Consider the following 20,406-nt stretch of genomic DNA (forward strand, 5'->3'; position numbering starts at 1 on the left):
GAAGTGACATAAGAAGGCATTGCTCAACTGGTCAAAATTGTCAATGGACGACGTTGGCAACTTTGTGAACGATTCCCTTGCAGCTCCTTTGAAAGTAATGGGGAAAGATCAACACAGTATCTCATCAGAGGGCTGCTGGAGGCCTAGTGTTGTTTTGAAGGTATTAAGATGATCCTAAAGGTATTTTAGCCCGTCGAACGGCTCAATTTGAGGAAGATGAAACTTCGTCGGTACTGGGCACTCTAGGACTGTCGTAGTGAACAGCGAATCTGTGGCTTTGACCAGTCTATCTACGCTTCAGTCTGTTTTCTCCTTGATGGCATTTCTTAACTCATCCATCTCTTTCCTCATCTCTTGGAGAAGATCTGAATTCTGCTCGTCAGGAGTGGTGGTCCTTTGCTGATTATTTCTTCTGTGGCTGTCTCCCTCATCCTCTGAATTGCCCTTAGACCGATTCTCTTCCTGTTGAAGTCGTAGCTTCATTTCTTGATTTTGTCTAGTAAGTTCTTCAACAGTGGCTATTAAAGGTTGGACTTGCTGAGCCAAGGCTACGGAATCTTGATTGGACTCCATCTGAAAAGTAGAAACTGTGTTTTCGGATTGAAATACGAAAAATGCTTAGAATTTCCCACAGACGGCGCCAAACTGATGAAGCGTAAGTTCGTCAGTCAAAATGGGCAGATGGAACCAATTGTCAACCTGTATGAATGTACCCTCAAAATGGTCATTGGTGTGGTGTCTGCCACAACGTCTCCAATGCCAAAGTCAGTACAAGGTAACTCTTTTCAAAATAAAAAATGGAACTGTAGAAAATGGCAATGAAATTATCTCAGTATTTTTCGGTACCTTGTGTTGACACTATGAGGGCCTTTTATATGTCTTCCCAGCTTCTTCTAGCCGTTGGGGGCAGTTATGGTGGCCTTAATGTCCCTCTTGGTAACGTTTTGTGTCTTATAATGTGGTTTCAATGTGCTCCAATGGCTCATACAGTTGGTTCTACAACCGTTCCATGTTTAATTGGCTACATTGAATGGCCTGGTTGTCTTCGTCTGTAACGTGGGTATTTACTTTGTCTTGCCTAAGGGTGTCCTCGTCTATATTGATGGGATCGTCCATGTGAGACGGACTCGTCGGTCCCGCCAAGGTCAAGTAGCAGTTTGACCCTAAACCCGACCCCAACCGACTTGTGAATAAGTCAACGCATTATATATCTGTCACAAAATTATACATCCCCAATTATTTGACAATACATTCAGCCATTGGTATTTTATTTCCACCATAAAAAATAAAAATAAAATAAAATAAAATAAAAACACGAATGGCCAAGTAACATGTGTATGGCTCAATAATGTAAGACATAGACATCAAACTCCAAAATAGCGTCCTTAGTTTTGGCATCAAACATTTTAGTCCTGGCCTGAGCATACCCACGTGCAAACCGGAAAACACCACTCCCACCAATTATTGGCATCTCTCTCACGGTGGACAAGACAGCGTCTCTCCCTAACACACTAAGAGTGCTACCGTTATACTTTCCCTCCGTGAAAGCCAAGTTCAACAACATTAACAACGCTGCTTCACTCTGCGACGCTAAGGCATAAATTCCCTGTGCTCTTCCTACAACTTTCGAGGTATTATCGGGCAGGATCGTCAAAGGGTCATCAATCACATACACAGCTCCAAACGACGTCGAGGAAGTGTCGGTTGTGGCAGCCTGGGCAACTCGTACAGCACTAGGTTTGGTGCCAGTAATAATGTCATGGAAGTAGAAGTGGAATTGGCTTAGCTTCTCTTGCTTAAGTCCTAGTGATGAAGGAGACAAATTTCGAGAGAAAACGGGTGTTTCTGCAGTGACATAGATTGAGAAGAAGAAAATAGCAAAGGATATGAGCAAAGTGGAAGTGGGCTTTGAGATAGTTTGGGCCATGGTGGGGAGAAAAGTTCGCAGTGTTTTAGAGAACAAACAAGGGTTTGTGTCTGAAAACTTTATTGCTTCAAACATAATCTTATAATAGAGAAGCGTTGACTCGTGGATAAAATTAATGTAGCAGTTCAAGAGCTGCTAACATACGCTGCTAACTGAGTAAATTTACCAATTTAATATGCAATGCACAACCAACGAGACACTAAACCAATTAATTGGTAATTGCAAGCCAAAATTTCATCGACAACAATCAGAATTGCTAACCAAATTACATAAAATAAGGGGGCAATTAATAATTTAATACAGGATTAGATAACATGTGAGCAAAACCAAAACATATTAAATTTCTAAAGTCAAAGGTGACCTACCCACTAATTTAATGAAAGAAGTGGCCTTAGTTCAGGATCGTGCGATTGCCATTAGAGATTGAGCAGAGAGTGCCAAATATGTGTTCGTCACAAAAAGAAGAAGATGATAATGATAATAATGATATAAAGGGCCAAATATCTGTTCATAGGTTGAATTCCCTATCATATCTTTAAAAAAAAAATTAAAAAAACTAATTTCTATATAAATATCAGAAAAAGGTAAAGAGAGAGATACGAAATCAGAGAGGGTCCCTGTTTTTCTTATATACAACCTTAAAATAACTAAACAGAGAAAACTACATTGCCAAAAGTTATACTGAAAACGATATTTTATTTGGAATATGAGAAATAAATGTGTATGTCAAGTTGTCAGCATGAGTTTGTGAACATACACGAAGTCCTATATTGAATGGTTAAATTTTTTGAGATTCATTTGGTTGCACTGACAATCCAAGTGCTTGTGCCAAAAGTTAAAGACAACCAGGCTTGGATAGTAGTTGGACGAAGCCTCAACCAGATCAGTATAAATGTAATTGTGATGCTACTTAAGGGTAATATGGCTGCTATATATGGCTGTGATAATAAGGAAAAGTAAAGGAGAAATTGTACCAGCTATAACTAAACTGATTTTGACACAATAGATCCCGGTGTAGCAGAAGTTAAAACTTAAAATTCTCTCAAGAGACTGTCAGAGTAATTTTGATGCAAAAGAAGTTCTATACTAGTGGTGATTAAAGGAGATGCAAAAGCTTGTGTGGAGGCAATTGTGAAACCAAATGTGTACCCAAATTGGCAACTTGAGGAAATTATAGATGACGTAAAAAACATGGTTGAAAGCTCAAATTAGTGTAAAAATACTAAAACTTGTTCAGACCCTAATTTTAAAGATACGGCTAAATTGCTTTTACTCTAACAAAACAAAGTGCGGAAAAAGAGTAAATATGTGTAATAAACATGCATAATAAACTGGTAACACTACTCTAAACCATATCCAAGGTTGTCAAAATTGGGATCCTACGTAGAATTGTGAGAGGTAAGTGGGATCGTGAATTGTAGAATCGAATCGTGGATCGTAAAATCGAATCGTGGATCATAAAATCCTACATATTTTCGTATTTAAAGCAAAAAACACATTGATAATAACTTTGTATGTTGAATATCACATAAATTGTGAATTTATCCATAAAAAACAAATATTTGCATTATATGATATAATTTGCATGTCATACATCGTTACGTCTATACTAACAAAACAAATATATTTAAGTTTTGACCCAATGGATCTAAAAAGTTCAATAAATGTTTAATTAGCAACCAAATACCAAAATATTTATCAACACATATACAAATATTTTCCAAGTTCTAGGTTCCAAGTTCAAAGTTTAAAATCCAAAATTAGTTATCAAATAGAAACTAGCTAACTAAAATATAAAATCCAAAAGCAAGATTAATATTAAGGTGGAGTGAGCATTTAATTATTCTCATTTTAGAGTTATTATGACCATCGTCCTAATCATCATCATCCATTTCTTCATCTATCTAGACATTGTATATTTGTATGCTAGAGCTGCAAAAGAGATCAAGATACAACTTCACACTCAACTATTCAAGTTATACCACTCAGCAACAATTACAAAGTATGCTCAAAAAAATCAATCAATCAATATACAAATACAAGCATACTAATAAAATTATATATAAGAAAAAAATTTTAGTAATATTATAACACAAATTAATATATTGATTAAACAAATTTAACAACATTATAGCTTAAAATGCAGTAAAGCCAATATAAATTATTCATTTAGAATGATAAAGCATTCCTTCATTTTGACTACAAGTGAACTAAAAACTACAAAACATTTGTTTATGTTAACATAATTTTATAAAAAAAATAAAAATAAAAATAAAAGTCATACCATCACAACATAGGAAAAAAAAAAAACCCTTAAATTTTCATCAAAACCAAAAATTTATCCCTTAAAAAAAAAAACAAAAAACAAAAACAAAAACTGATGTTCTGGTAGGATCAGTAGAATCAGTAGGATCCCAAACAATCCTACAATCCTATACGATCCTACATGATCCTACCATTTTTACGATCCTAGTGCGATTCTAAACATTTTGGTGAGATGGGATCGTAAAATTGTGCGATCCTACGATCTAAATCACGTTTTTGACAACCATGACCATATCCAACCACAATGAACAAAAAATAACAAGCTTAAACAGTAGGGAAGAAAGATGCAAACACGAGATAACACTAAGACGTGTTATCAAAGAAGAAACCAAAGAACTCGATGAAAAACCTCTCCACAACCCTCCAAGTCAAAATCGATCCACTAGTGAATAAAGTTGAAGTACACGAATAACAAAAAAACCCTCCAAGCCCAATCTACCCCATGTACTTGAGCCCTCAAAACTCCTGCTACCAACAGACTTCTCGGAGTCTTGTCTTCACTAGTTTTCCAAATCCCGCAATTCAGCCCGATTGCATCCGCCACTAAATGGCTCATTCCAATGCTTCCCAAGGGCACCAAAACTTGACTCAACACTCAAATCGGATGTAGTAAGTGTTTGGGCTAAGAACTTCTCAATGATGTAGAGATGGAGAGGTAGGAGTAGAGGAAAACTAAAAGAAAATGTGTAAATGATTGTGGGTATAAAAATCTCTAACTCTCAAGTGCTTTTGCTAGGATTTTGTCTCTGAAAAGCACTCCTTACATTTCGTGAGTAATAAGGGTATCTATAGTGTGGGTAAAGAATTTGGTAAAGCACTATATCTTTTTGCCAAACAGAATGTTTCGCGAGTACCTTACGAAATGGCCTTTCTTGCGAAGTACTCACGAATTTGACAACCTAGCATGACTCTTCAGCTTCTAGTCATGTGCTTCACACGTGGCCTTTTGCAAGTTACTCATCTCGTGAGCTTCTCACAAGCTAGTCGAGAACTACACTAATCTTCTTTTGACGCTTAATTCTTCACTAACCTCTCACACTCATCCCTTACAATTAAATCCACATAAATACAAGGAAATGATTGAAGAAATCACAATCAAATTTGGCATGAAATTAATGCCAACAAAGATTAGTTGGAAATCACAACTTTACAATCTCCCCCATTAGCTATTCCGTGACAAAACCCTTAAACAGACTCTGGACTTAAACGTGAGTTTGGGAACAAAGGCAAAACTCACTCACATCTAAATCTAAAAGTTGTGAAGCACTTGAACCATATACACCTGTATCTTGAAACAGTTGCACATAACAAATAAATTTCATTAAGTACGATACAAGTAGAACACAAGGCATGTATAGAGAACAAGTAAAATACAATCAAGACAACCACAAGATATGAGAACATATAACATAGCTTGATCATATAGAAATAGTCATTAAGAAATGATCACAATGAACATTTAACGAGTAAATGATCATCCAGATATGCAATGCAATTAACAGCAATGCAAAAATCAATTGCATGTCCAACAAACCACATGATGCATTAAAGAAACTAAAGCAAGAAGCAATAGATAACTATAAGGATCAAGAAACAGTTATAAAAACCAAGGAACACAAAGTACTAAAGAAAAACTAAGTTTTAAACTAAAGTACTGAAAGCTTTAAATAAAGCACTGTAAAAAAAATAAAAATAAAAATAAAAACATATGTTAGACTATCCAAAAGATGTGTGGCTATAGGTTAGCTTCCTCCTTTTGAGCCCACTAATCTCCCCCTTTCAATATGCACTCCCCCTTAGCTTTGTGATGCTCTCCCACTTACTGTATGCTATAGATATATTATTCACAATTAGTGTTCTCCCCCATTTTAGCACAAATAGCTAAAGGTTCTCCAATTGTGTTGAAACTCATCCAATTGTGTCTCAATGGTGGTCAAGCAAAGCTAAACATGATTGTTGTAAGAGTACATAACATTGGCAAGTCTAGAAATGTGATCATGTAAACCCTCTATCAACATTATCAACCTATTCGGATGAGGGATAGACGATCCCGACTGAGTGCTAGACAAGTGAGTATAACAATCTCCAACTCTCAAGTGTTTTTGCTAGGACTTTCTCTCTAAAAAGCACTCCTTACATTTCATGGGTAATAAGGGTATTTATAATGTGGGTAAAGAATATGGTAAAACACTTTATCTTTTTGCAAAATAGAATGTTTTGCGGGTACCTCACAAGATGGCCTTTCTCGTGAAGTACTCGCAAATTTGACAGACTGTCATAACTCTTCAGCTTCTAATCATATGCTTCACATGTAGCCTTTCGCAAGTTACTCTTCTCGCAAGCTAGTCGCGAACTGCACTGATCATCTTTTAACACTTGAATCTTCACCAATCTCTCACACTCATCCCTTACAATTAAACCCACATAAATACAAGAAATGATTGAAGAAATTACAATCAAATTTGGCACGAAATTAAAGCTAACAAAGGCTAGTTGGAAATCACAACTTTACAATGATGACTAATTACAAAGAATGCTGCTTATGTTGGGTTCTTAGAGAGCTAAATAAAGTTGCCAATGAATCGAATAGGTGGAAATCATGTTCAAAATTTGAAGGATCCTTTATGCTTTGATTTGTTTCCAACTAAGTTGGTTAAAGTTTTAGGGAACAATGGCTGTATAATCTTTTTTCCTTGTATATTCTGCTTGAATTGATCCTTATGCTGTTTTGCTTATTGGAACATGTGTTGTAGGCTTGTAGCTGGAGGTTTCCTTTAATGATATTAAAAATAAAATAAATAAATAAATAAACCCAACAACAACATAAACTTTTTGATAAATGTTCTCATTTTGCAAGCATCTTTGAAATTCTTTTGGAGTTGAGAATTTTGTTGTGCATTTAGAAACCTTAATTAATTTGCTCACAATTTAGCTTGTTGGACTTCTTTTTGTAAATGAGATGAGCCTATAACCATCTCTTCTCTTCCTAATTACTAATTGAGATTTTTGTCCAGAAGTTAAAATGGACCTAGACCCTTGACCTTCCCCTCTCTTTACTCTTAATATAATTTTTATTTATCAAAAAAAAAAAAAATAACCCAAAAGTAAGTTTTCTAAGTTAATAACCCAACCAACTCATTTTTAGCCATTCTTTCATAGGGATTTGACTTATAAGTTAGGAAGGGGTGGCGTTAGCTTTGGTCAAGGGGGTTCAAACCTCTTGAGCTAGCAAAAAAAAAATTAGATATCATTTTTTTTTTATCTCCTAAAATAAAATTTTGAACACCTTGAATCCTGGACCCTAAATCTTTTTTAAGTCCAACTGAAATACGCTTAATTATGATCCTCTTAACAATTTATTCTTACAAATAAAATTACAATTAATTTATACTTTTTACCAAATCTGTGAGTGGAGTGGTGACTTTGAATGTGTTTTTAATTGTTATTTGTTTAGTGGAGATTGGGGACATGGGCCAATCAATCAGTAGTGCAAATGCTAACACTAAAAGACAATTAAAGAATTAGATAGTAAGTGATTCTATAAAGAAAAAATATTAGACAAGGAGTGTGGGACAAGGGAATAATTGAGTGAAGACAAAAACAAATGTTAACAGAGCAAAAATTTTCTTAATGCAATTACAAAAACCAATAATTGTCAAAAGATTAGTTGAATTGTTAAATAAAAGAATTTTACAAAGTAAAAATGTGGGGTGTCCGAGGACCAAGAAGAACAAGGAGCAGGACTCCTTCACCAAGCCATTTGTAAAGTGCCTCATATTCGAGAAGGTGATCTGCCCAAGAAGAGGATGGGAAAGATGCATGATGTCTTATGAGCACCCGAGGAGGAGAGGTAACACTCTAGGGGAGGAACAGTGCGGTGGTAGGAAGCTCTCTAAAAGGGTGTACCTACCACCCCCGCATTGAATGCTCTGTAGCAAATTTATCAGCTATATTCATGAAGAAGTGACCCTTGAATAATGTCTTCACAACTAACAACCCTTCTACCACCTTCAGTAGAGCCTTGATGGGACAAGTATCAAAAGAAGAGTTTTGGGACTTACACGTGGAAGGCTAGGATGCAAAGAAAGAGGACATATAAGAAGAAAGAAGTTCTACAATGAGGGGACTTTTTTGGGGAGAGAAATAGAAAGAGAAATGGAAAAGTGAATAGTGTACTGCTTGACAAAATTAAAGTAAAACATATATAAGAACTTATCCTCGAGATTGACCAAGGAGCACTTTTTTTCATCAATTGCTTGAGTCATACTCTTCCTTGTCTGTGAACCACATCATTAGCTCAAAGCTAGGTAATCATTCTATTGTAATTGCCTTCCCATCTCTACACTAAAACAATTCTATTGTCTGGGCTTTGGTTGAAGTGCAAGGCACTACTGATCTAAGTGGGCTTGGGCTTCCAAATCTAGCACTTACAAAAGACATAAACTAATTGATAAAATATTTTAAGTAATTATAATTAAAGTTCACTTAACAACAATAATTAATATGTTTATTTTTTTATTTGATAAAATATTTTAAGCAATAATAAATAAAGTTCACTTAACAATAATAATTAATTTTTTTAATTTTTATTAATTTGAGATAAAAACTATACTTTATTCTAATCTATTATATACGTGTATGAAACTCCCTAAAGGTCAATAGATTATTTTTAAGATTTAATCTTAGCAACCATAATTAGTATGTTCATTATATTAAGAAACAATATACCAAATGAACTTATAGTTTATCTTCAAGTTCAACTCTACTATATAAACGAATGAGGTGGTCGTCTAAGGCCCATTTAGAACAAAGCCCCTAGATTTTAACCAATAGAGTCATCTTAGCCAATAAATATAATAATATATTTTTATCAAATGAAAAACAAGAAAACATAGAGAGAAAAATGTTATTTCCATAACATTTTTCACAATAAATTCTAAGTAGCAAGTTGTTACTAGCTGTTATTGATAAGTAAAAAAGTAATTTCAAAGGTAGATTCAAATTAAAACCTTACAGCTTAATACTTAGGATTTATTGTAAAAATGTTGTGAATGTAGTACTTAATTTTCACACAAAAAAAGAGCAATATATACACAAAGAATTTCACAACATTTTTCACAAAAGTTGAGTTGGTAAACTTTTACTAGTTTTCATCTGGATCTACCACTAACATCACATTTTTACTTACCACTACCAATTTGCCACATCAACTACTGTAAAAAGTTTTGTCAATTTTTTTGTCTATAGATTTTTTGAAGAAAAAAAAAATTCTACATGGTTAATTAGTAATTTTGCATCTAAAACTAGATAATATAATTTAAGTAATATTAAAATTTATTTTTCAAAAGAAGTCTTCTTTTTCTTTTTCTTTTTCTTCTTTCTTTTTTTTCTTTTTGATAACTGATTAGAAAATATCATTAATTGGGAAAAAAAAGTACACAAATAACAAAACTAGTACAGGACCTAAGCCAACTACAAGAAGATGGCCAAGGACAAGAGCTACAGACTACATAGCTAAAAAAATAACTTCTAAAACATTAAATCCGACAACATCAGTCTCTAATACTCTTCCAAAAGTCCTTCTATGCCACTCAAGATTATCCTTGGGTGGGTTTGTTTGTGCTCAAAGTAGAACCTATTTCAAGCATTCCAAGTAGACCAGGCCACTATAGCCCAACGCTTAAGGTCCCTTTAATCCAAATTCTTTACCATGAACCCAAATAGCAGAAAGAAATCCCTAGCCTCATTGAATAAATTTTATATCTTTCCCTTAACCATGGCCCATACATTTCTAGCAAGAGGGCACTCCCACAAAATATGTCCATTGGCCTTAGGTTGTTGGCCACACACTACATCAACTTGAACCTTCCTCTTGTGCAAATTATCTCGAATAGGTAAGCTATTTGAGCATGCCCTCCAAACGAAGTTTAAGACTTTTGGGGGAACATTGAGTGACCATATTTTCCTCCAGATTGGCTTGTCAGACCGAGCCGCCAAGTGCTCCATAGGGTGCTGCTATTTTAACCTCAGTGCAACATGGTATGCAGTCTTGACCATAAAGGTTTTTGACTTGTTTTCCACCCATATAAGAGAGTCTCGAGCTTGCAGATTATTGAGAGTAATGCTAGGATTTCAAACCTAGTTCTAGGCATAAATAAAGTGTGAATCTTTCCTCTATCCCACTGTCTGGTATCATTGTCTATTAGGTCTCAGACTCGCAACTTGGGATCGGACTTACCGATGAAGAATGGATCATGTGAAAGCCATTTATACGTTGTGACTCCAATTATACTACCATCACCAATCCACCATCTAGACCTATCAATGAACACTTCTCAAACTGCCAACAGACTTCTCCATACAAATGAAAGGATTGTGACCCAATTGGGCCTCCAAGAATGTGCAGTTAGGAAAATATAGGGTTTTGTACACTCTATAGAATAGAGACTGAGTACCGTGGATCAAACGCCGGTGCTTGCTCAGCCAACATTGCTAGGTTGAAAGCATTGATGTTCCAAAACCCCATGCCACCTCTATCTTTTGCAGTACACAACTTCTGCCAGCTTATCCAATGAATTTTTATTCTCTCATTTTTCTAGCCCCACCAATATCTCACCAAAGTTGAGTTGATATTATCACACAATGCTTTTGGAAGCTTGAATAAACTCATGGAGTAAGTTGGAATGGCTTGCGCGATTGTCTTTATGAGTATTTCTCTACCTGCTTTTGAGATGAACTTCTCCTTCCACCCCAAAACTCTTTTAGAAATTCTTTCTTGTATCTCCCTGAAGGTGGTTGTCTTAGCTCTCCCCCCAACCATCGGCAAGCCTAGGTACTTTTCTCAATCCGTCATAATTCTTGCCCCAAGCATGTTTTTGATTGATTATCTAGTTTCTTGTCTAGCATTTCGACTGAAAAAAAGAGAGGTTTTCTGCCGATTTATGGCTTGTCCAGAAGCAGATTCATATTGCACCAAGATATTGAGCAATACTTAGCACTCTTAAGTCGTAGCTTGGCAGAACAACAGATTGTCATCAATAAAGAGCAAATGGGATATATTCACCCCATGCCGGCAAGAAACAACCCCTCTAAAAGGAACAAATATGGCAATAGAGGATCGCCTCGCTTGATTCCACGAGTTGGAATGACAAAACCACGAGGCTCCCCATTGATGAGGATAGATTAAGAAGCAGTGCATACCGTTTCCATGGCTAGCCATATCCATGCATCATCAAAACCAAGCTTGCTCATCATATTACACAGAAATAGCCACTCAACCCAATCATAAGATTTGCTAATATCTAGCTTGACCGCCATTTGTCCTTTCTTGCCCTTCCTCTTATTTCTCATCCTGTGTAACAATTCAAATGCTACAGTGGTATTGTTAGTGATCAAACGGTTTGGGACAAAGGCACTCTAAGCATCATAAATAATGTTAGGCAATATTGCCTTAAAGCAGTTAGCCAAAACTTTACAAAATAATCGAGACACAACATTACCTAAGCTGATCAAGCGATAATCTGAGATATATTGGGGCTCATTTTTCTTGGGAATTAGTATAATGTGGGTATAATTCATCTTATGCTAGAGGTGGCCAGAATTTAAGACAGAAAGAACAGCCCTGATCACATCCTTTTTAATGATATGCCAAAAATTTTGGAAAAAGAACGAGGACATACCATCAGGACCCAAGGACTTGGATGGGTTCATTTGGAAGAACGCCTTCTTTATCTCTTCCGATGTATAGGCTTGTAAGAGTTGGCCGTTCATGTCAGGAGTTACCAACTTTTCTACTGAGTCCAAAACTCTACATATTACTTGGTTATGCTGAAGTAAATAAATTCTGAAGGTACTGCTCAGTTACTTGTGCAATACCATCTTCCATGTTACACCACTCATCATTGGCATTAATGTTTCCTGCAATGTCATTTTTTCATCTCCATTGGCTAGCCCACTGATGGAAGAATTTGGTGTTCTTATCACTAGCAAGTAGCTAAATGGAATGGGATCTTTGTCTCCAAGCCACTTCCTCATGGTACAATAATGAGTTTATTTTAGCACTTACACCCTAAATAGCCCCATTGTTCTCAGCCTTATTCTGGTTGGTTAGTTCTTCCAACACCTTATGTTTATCTCGGAGCTTAGATTTTGCATTCCCAAAAGCTGTATGGCTCTAGCTCACCAGGGCCTATCTGCTTTGCTTGATTTTTTTCAAAAAGTTGAAACATGGGGCTTCCCTCTGGCACTGGACCCATCTAGGTCTCAAGAATGATGGCTTCACATGTTGGGTGGGTCACCCATTTTTCCACAATTCTGTGCAGGATCATCTTTCTCCGTGTAGGTTGATTCGGGTTTTGAGTGCTAACAAGGATAAGTACATGATCTGAGTATGAAGATTGGAGATGGGTGACTTGAGTATGTGGAAAGCACTCCCTGCATTCCAGTGTTACACATTCTCAATCCAAGCATGCTTGAACAAAGTTGTCACTCTCACATCCATTATCCTATGTGAATATGTTACCCTGAAAGCCCAAATCAATTAAACAACAGTAAGAAGGCAAAGCTTCCCTAAAATCTAGCATCAAATGCTGAGGCATTGGGATTTGACCTTGTTTTTCTTCGGACACGAAGATTTCATTGTAGTCTCCCACACACAACCATGGAATAGAGAATCTAGGAGAAAGGTGCCTTAAAAGCCGCCAATTCTCTTTTCGCCTATGCTTTTATGGTCGGCCATAAAAGTCAGTCAACCTCCATGGTGAGTTATTGTCTTAAAAAATAAGAGCATTAATATGGTTTGGGGAGTAGGTATGAATATGTAAATTAGTTTCATCCTTCCACGTCATTGCTAGACCCCCACTCCTACCCTTACTAGAAATTGCAAACATTGAAGGGTAATGAAGGTCATCCTAAATTCGTTTCATCTCCTCAACAGATTGTTTCGTCTCTATAAGAAACAAATATTAGGTGCTTTTTCCCTCACCAAGAAGGAAAGGGCATTCACTGCACATTGGTTCTCAAGCCCCGGCAATTCCAACTTAAGACAATCATTATGCTCAGCAGGGCTAGACACTAGCCTCCACCATTGATGCATTTTAGTTTGGATCATATCCTTCAGACCGAAGACGTTTACTGGGTTCCTAATTGCTTACAAACTCAGTGTCAGTATTGGCCTCTAATCTACCCCTTTTTACTCCAATGCTAACGAGGTTCTTGTCATCCATTTGCATGTGGGTTTGCATAGACCTTGGAAGTTTTTGACACGTACCATCCTTAGTGACATTTGCATAAGATTTCTCATGTTCACGTGATTGCTTTGTTCCCTTGCCATCATGCTCCCCCACCAAGTCTATAGAATCTTTATTTTGTGGCATATAGGAGATAGGAACACAATAGAGGCTACTGTGCATAACTGTCACTTCTCTAGCAACCACACTCATATCTGTAGGCACCAATAGGCGAAGCAATTTCCTTTGGTGTATAGTCAACCCCCAGAAAATCATGAGTGGTACCCCGAGAATCATACTCATCCTTATTTTCCTGCAGATATCGCGTTACTGCCATATATTCCACCGAGATATTATTTTTTCCATTCTTAACTTTCCCATCAGTCAAGTCTAGGTTATGGCTACAGTACAGCGATACCCCAGTGTTGGCGTTGCTATTTAGCAGAGCCTCTGACATATGTGCTTCCGTTTTATCACTCCCTGTACTAACTTTTGGTGTCCCATCATTCTCCGTGGCTTTTCGTCAAAACCTTGCCTTCAACCATTCCCTATAGTCTTCCCTAGCAGTAATAGGGATAGTACATTCCTTGGCTTCATGTCCACTTTTACCACAGTGGAAGCACAGGCCACACAACCTCTCGTACTTAAAAGCGATCCAAACCTTGTCTCCCTCAGGGTTTACTATCGGACCACCTTGCCAAATAGGTTTGTCTAGGGGCAGCACAATACAGACTTGGAGAAAGCGTGCTTGGTCAGTGGTAAAGGCCTTACAGTCCACCTTGATGACTTGTCCAAGACTTTTGCCAACTTTTAGATCTGCTTCTTCATTGATGAGATCGAAAGGCAGCCCCCAAACTTGTACCCAAATAGGTAATTTCGTGAAGTTGACTGATCGCGCCATCATACCTCGTTCCCATCTCCTGAGTACTAGGATCCGGTTATCAAAACTCCATGGTCCGTTGTTCATGACCCAAGATATCTGACTTTCCAAGGCAAACTTAAACTGAAACAGTCCATCACCAACTTCGATTATCTTGAGGTCTGGTCCCATCTTCCAAACGGACCGAAGAAGATTCTTTGCAGCTCTTAGATTCAACGGTCAAGGTGTTAGGAATTTCCCAAGAAGGCTGAGAGAGCATTCTTCTAGGGTTTTGTCTCTACTTTCTAACCGTACTAAGATGACTTCGCCTTCCTCCAACATTAAATTAATATGTTGCAACCGACCAATAACATCAGTGTCCATCCTAGGTTTTCTGCCCTGTTGGTTTATGAAAATTGAGAAAACAGCAGGATGTAGAAGAAGAAAACCACGTGAGAATGTGATGAAGAAAAAATGGCTCACCCTAGGTGAGAAGGAAAACTCCTAGCGAGAGGAGAAGAAAAAATTTGCATTAGAAATTCTAAAATGCAAAGGTAAAAAAGAAAAAGTCATATTTAAATATATAAAAAGCCTCAAATCAATTTTCGCCTAATGCCTCCAAATGCATAAAGCTTCTTCTATTTATCTTTTATACTTTTCTTAATCAGTACTTTAGACAATTTTGTAATAAGAAAACTATGTAAACAACAAGATTAACTACTACTCAAAATTCATCTTCTTACTTAGCCCCTAAAAAAATTCTTAGAGCCACCACTGCTTGGATAACCCTTTTCCTTTTTTTCCTACTGACCCCCTAAAAAAATTCTGGAGTCGCTATTGGAGTTAGGAGCAACTTATTTTTGAAGGCGATTTCACAAATATACATATGAAGACTCTCAGGTGCACATTGACTTCAATAGTTCAATGCCGTATGGGAAAGAAGCAGAGGAGCTGTCTAAGATTGTGCTGGAAAAGTCTTTGACACTGGTTTATGGGGAAAATGGCTATGGCCGCCACGTAGGTGACATACAATTAATGCAACTGCAAATTTGCCTTTGGGTTTTAAAAGTTTTATCATATTATTTTTGGTTAAAGGAAAAATATATTAAAGACTAATCGAAAACAAAAAGCAGTCTATTACAAGAAGTTGTTGCTCTATCAAGAGCCAGCAGATTCACCAAGTTTTATCATATTAGGTGATTTATTGAGTTTTATCTTCATAATACCAAAAAAAAAAGTAATTTAATAAGATTTTCTTTATATGAATTTTAAATTTTTAATATTTTGTAAATAAAAGTTTTACGCAACGCTTTTTATTGGATTGGTTTGTTCTCATAACCAAGTACTTAACTAATGGATTGATTAACACCCACAAACAGTCATTCCCTAACACAGTTTGCCTCCAATAAACATTACAACGTTTAACATGGGCCCAAAGAACAAATGGAGGTCATGACTTGTGGGATGTTATATGCTGTTATTCATAATTTGTGAGATGTAGAAATTTTTGTTTACTGATATAAGAAGATGGTGAGAGAAGATAATGTAAAGTTCGAATCACATGCATAAAAAACCACAAATAACATAAGGGTAAAACTTAAGTATAATATTTAAATACAGTTCATTAGATTCCTTCTTTATATTTAAGCCATGTGTCCAATAAAGTTAACAAATGGGCGTTTAAAAGATAACTGCATCTTCTCCTTGTTTTGGTTTTTGTGTTTTTTCTCACTGGCCCACAATTGATGATTTTAGTTTCAAATATCAGATCTTTACCTAGTTGACTTCTTCCACTAAGTCTCCTTCAAATTTCTTCTACTAAAGCCTGCTCCTCCAGAGACATCAGGTTTCTTTTATATTCTTTTTAATATTTCTTTGCTTTTTTTTTTTTTTTTCAAATCCTCTCCTCTTTTTATGGCTTACCCAGCAACCGATTAAAAGAAATAAGGGACAAGGCCATGGATCAAAAATTCTTACTAGATTCAAGAAAATCAAGGTCCACCGTAAATCCCTACGCAACTGCCATGCCCTGCTGTCTTCTTCATTTCTCTCTTAGGCTAGTTCTCTCTTAAAGCTTCTATTATGGGATTTTCATGTGGGTGAAAACCAATCTGCCTCCTCACATGGTGGCCAGAATGAATGCAAGGTTTAGTTGTGAAGGGATCTTGTCAAAAATTTGTTGAGTTTCAGCCAAAATTTTAATTTGGAACTTGTTTGTTTCATGAGAAGATGAAGGTGAAAGCATTTGAAGCCATCTGGTGTTTCTGGCAGGTTGAGTTACCTTAAAGGGATTAGGATCCGGTACAATTCCTAAGTATTGCACCAGGTGCAATTCACCTAAATCATTCATAAATTTTTTTTACTTTTCACTTTTTTAATTTTTATTTTTTACTTTTTTTAATTTTTTTTCTTAACTTTTTTGAATCAATAATTGAGATTAAAAGTTACTTTTTGTAATTATCAATCTCAACTATTTATGAAAAGAGATGGGTTCAAGTTACACCTTTTTTAAACCGTTAGATTTAAGCAAATCCAACGGTTAAAAAAAATCCACATTATCACAAATATTCTTAACAGGATTTCATTAATTGCCCTCATTTATTACATTCTAAACCTATTTCTAAACCCAAAAATGTTTGACATCAACTCTCTCTCTCTCTACGTTTCTCTCCCTCCGTTTCTCTCTCTCTCCTCCACCATTGCTCCACCTCCACAGGTTGCGGGCAGGAAAAAAAAAAAAAAAAAACCGAACACACAATGATGACTTGTCCAAGACTTTTGCCAACTTTTAGATCTGCTTCTTCATTGATGAGATCGAAAGGCAGCCCCCAAACTTGTACCCAAATAGGTAATTTCGTGAAGTTGACTGATCGCGCCATCATACCTCGTTCCCATCTCCTGAGTACTAGGATCCGGTTATCAAAACTCCATGGTCCGCTGTTCATGACCCAAGATATCTGACTTTCCAAGGCAAACTTAAACTGAAACAGTCCATCACCAACTTCGATTATCTTGAGGTCTGGTCCCATCTTCCAAACGGACCGAAGAAGATTCTTTGCAGCTCTTAGATTCAACGGTCATGGTGTTAGGAATTTCCCAAGAAGGCTGAGAGAGCATTCTTCTAGGGTTTTGTCTCTACTTTGTAACCGTACTAAGATGACTTCGCCTTCCTCCAACATTAAATTAATATGTTGCAACCGATCAATAACATCAGTGTCCATCCTAGGTTTTCTGCCCTGTCGGTTTATGAAAATTGAGAAAACAACGGGATGTAGAAGAAGAAAACCACGTGAGAATGTGGTGAAGAAAAAATGGCTCACCCTAGGTGAGAAGGAAAACTCCTAGCGAGAGGGGAAGAAAAAATTTGCATTAGAAATTCTAAAATGCAAAGGTAAAAAAGAAAAAGTTATATTTAAATATATAAAAAGCCTCAAATCAATTTTCGCCTAATGCGGCTAATGCCTCCAAATGCATAAAGCTTCTTCTATTTATCTTTTATACTTTTCTTAATCAGTACCTTAGACAATTTTGTAATAAGAAAACTATGTAAACAACAAGATTAACTACTACTCAAAATTCATCTCCTTACTTAGCCCCTAAAAAAATTCTTAGAGCCACCACTACTTGGATAACCCTTTTTCCTTTTTTTCTACTGACCCCTAAAAAAATTCTGGAGTCGCTATTGGAGTTAGGAGCAACTTATTTTTGAAGGCGATTTCACAAATATACATATGAAGACTCTCAGGTGCACATTGACTTCAATAGTTCAATGCCGTATGGGAAAGAAGCAGAGGAGCTGTCTAAGATTGTGCTGGAAAAGTCTTTGACACTGGTTTATGGGGAAAATGGCTATGGCCGCCACGTAGGTGACATACAATTAATGCAACTGCAAATTTGCCTTTGGGTTTTAAAAGTTTTATCATATTATTTTTGGTTAAAGGAAAAATATATTAAAGACTAACCGAAAACAAAAAGCAGTCTATTACAAGACGTTGTTGCTCTATCAAGAGCCAGCAGATTCACCAAGTTTTATCATATTAGGTGATTTAATGAGTTTTATCTTCATAATACCAAAAAAAAAAAGTAATTTAATAAGATTTTCTTTATATGAATTTTAAATTTTTAATATTTTGTAAATAAAAGTTTTACGCAACGCTTTTTATTGGATTGGTTTGTTCTCATAACCAAGTACTTAACTAATGGATTGATTAACACCCACAAACAGTCATTCCCTAACACAGTTTGCCTCCAATAAACATTACAACGTTTAACATGGGCCCAAAGAACAAATGGAGGTCATGACTTGTGGGATGTTATATGCTGTTATTCATAATTTGTGAGATGTAGAAATTTTTGTTTACTGATATAAGAAGATGGTGAGAGAAGATAATGTAAAGTTCGAATCACATGCATGAAAAACCACAAATAATATACGGGGAAAACTTAAGTATAATATTTAAATACAGTTCATTAGATTCCCTCTTTAAATTTAAGCCACGTGTCCAATAAAGTTAACTTGACAAATGGGCGTTTAAAAGAAAACTGCATCTTCTCCTTGTTTTGGTTTTTGTGTTTTTTCTCACTGGCCCACAATTGATGATTTTAGTTTCAAATATCAGATCTTTCCCTAGTTGACTTCTTGCACTAAGTCTCCTCCTTCAAATTTCTTCTACTAAAGCCTGATCCTCCAGAGACATCAGGTTTCTTTTATATTCTTTTTAATATTTCTTTGCCTTTTTTTCTTTTTTTTTTTTTCAAATCCTCTCCTCTTTTTATGGCTTACCTAGCAACCGATAGAAAGAAATAAGGGGTAAGGCCATGGATCAAAAATTCTTACTAGATTCAAGAAAATCAAGGTCCACCGTAAATCCCTACGCAACTGCCATGCCCCACTGTCTTCTTCATCTCTCTCTTAGGCTAGTTCTCTCTTAAAGCTTCTATTATGGGATTTTCATGTGGGTGAAAACCAATCTACCTCCTCACATGGTGGCCAGAATGAATGCAAGGTTTAGTTGTGAAGGAATCTTCTCAAAAATTTGTTGAGTTTCAGCCAAAATTTTAATTTGGAACTTGTTTGTTTCATGAGAAGATGAAGGTGAAAGCATTTGAAGCCATCTGGTGTTTCTGGCAGGTTGAGTTACCTTAAAGGGATTAGGATCCGGTACAATTCCTAAGTATTGCACCAGGTGCAATTCACCTAAATCATTCATAAATTTTTTTTACTTTTCACTTTTTTAATTTTTACTTTTTACTTTTTTTTAATTTTGGCGTAAATGCACTTTTAGTCCCTATATTTTGACTTTTTTCCATTTTAGTTCCTACATTTTATTTTTTCCACTTTTAGTCCCTAAAATCAATTTACGCTTCTTATTTTAGTCCTTTCCGTCAGTCAACGGACGGAAATCACTGAAGTGCCTAACGGAAGGATTAAAATATTATTAAAAATTTAATGTAGCAATTACCACCCACTTGAAATCATTTTCATTTCTGAACTTGAAAATATTTTATACTTTGAAATCATTTTACGTTGAGCCAAATCTGGGTTTTTGTTCTTGTTTTATGTCCTAGCGTGTTCTTGTTTTGATTTTTTTTTTTTAATTGCTACATTAAATTTTTAATAATATTTTAATCCTTCCGTTAGGCACTTCAGTGATTTCCGTCCGTTGACTGACGGAAAGGACTAAAATAAGAAGCGTAAATTGATTTTAGGGACTAAAAGTGGAAAAAATAAAATGTAGGGACTAAAATGGAAAAAAGTCAAAATATAGGGACTAAAAGTGCATTTACGCCTTTAATTTTTTTCTTAACTTTTTTGAATCAATAATTGAGATTAAAAGTTACTTTTTATAATTATCAATGTCAACTATTTATAAGAAGAGATGGGTTCAAGTTACATCTTTTTTACACAGTTAGATTTAAGCAAATCCAACGGTTAAAAAAAAATCCACATTATCACAAATATTCTTAACAGGATTTCATTAATTGCCCTCATTTATTACATTCTAAACCTATTTCTAAACCCAAAAATGTTTGACATCAACTCTCTCTCTCTACGTTTCTCTCTCTCC

General features: G+C 35.9%; 1 protein-coding gene across 1 annotated transcript; it reads right to left on the reverse strand.

The window, feature by feature from the left end:
- Positions 1 to 1,209: 1,209 nt before the first annotated feature.
- Positions 1,210 to 2,014, reverse strand: LOC111998141 (dirigent protein 22). The gene has a single exon (XM_024030241.2). The coding sequence runs from the start codon at positions 2,000 to 2,002 to the stop codon at positions 1,343 to 1,345; it is 660 nt and encodes a 219-aa protein (XP_023886009.2). The 5' UTR covers positions 2,003 to 2,014; the 3' UTR covers positions 1,210 to 1,342.
- Positions 2,015 to 20,406: the final 18,392 nt, after the last annotated feature.

Source organism: Quercus suber, unplaced genomic scaffold, assembly GCF_002906115.3.
Source record: "Quercus suber isolate HL8 unplaced genomic scaffold, Cork oak 2.0 scaffold_254, whole genome shotgun sequence".
NCBI lineage: Eukaryota > Viridiplantae > Streptophyta > Magnoliopsida > Fagales > Fagaceae > Quercus > Quercus suber.

Bases quoted from the DNA above. Each gene is read 5' to 3' on its own strand.
- LOC111998141 (XM_024030241.2), bottom strand. From the start codon at position 2,002: ATGTTTGAAGCAATAAAGTTTTCAGACACAAACCCTTGTTTGTTCTCT.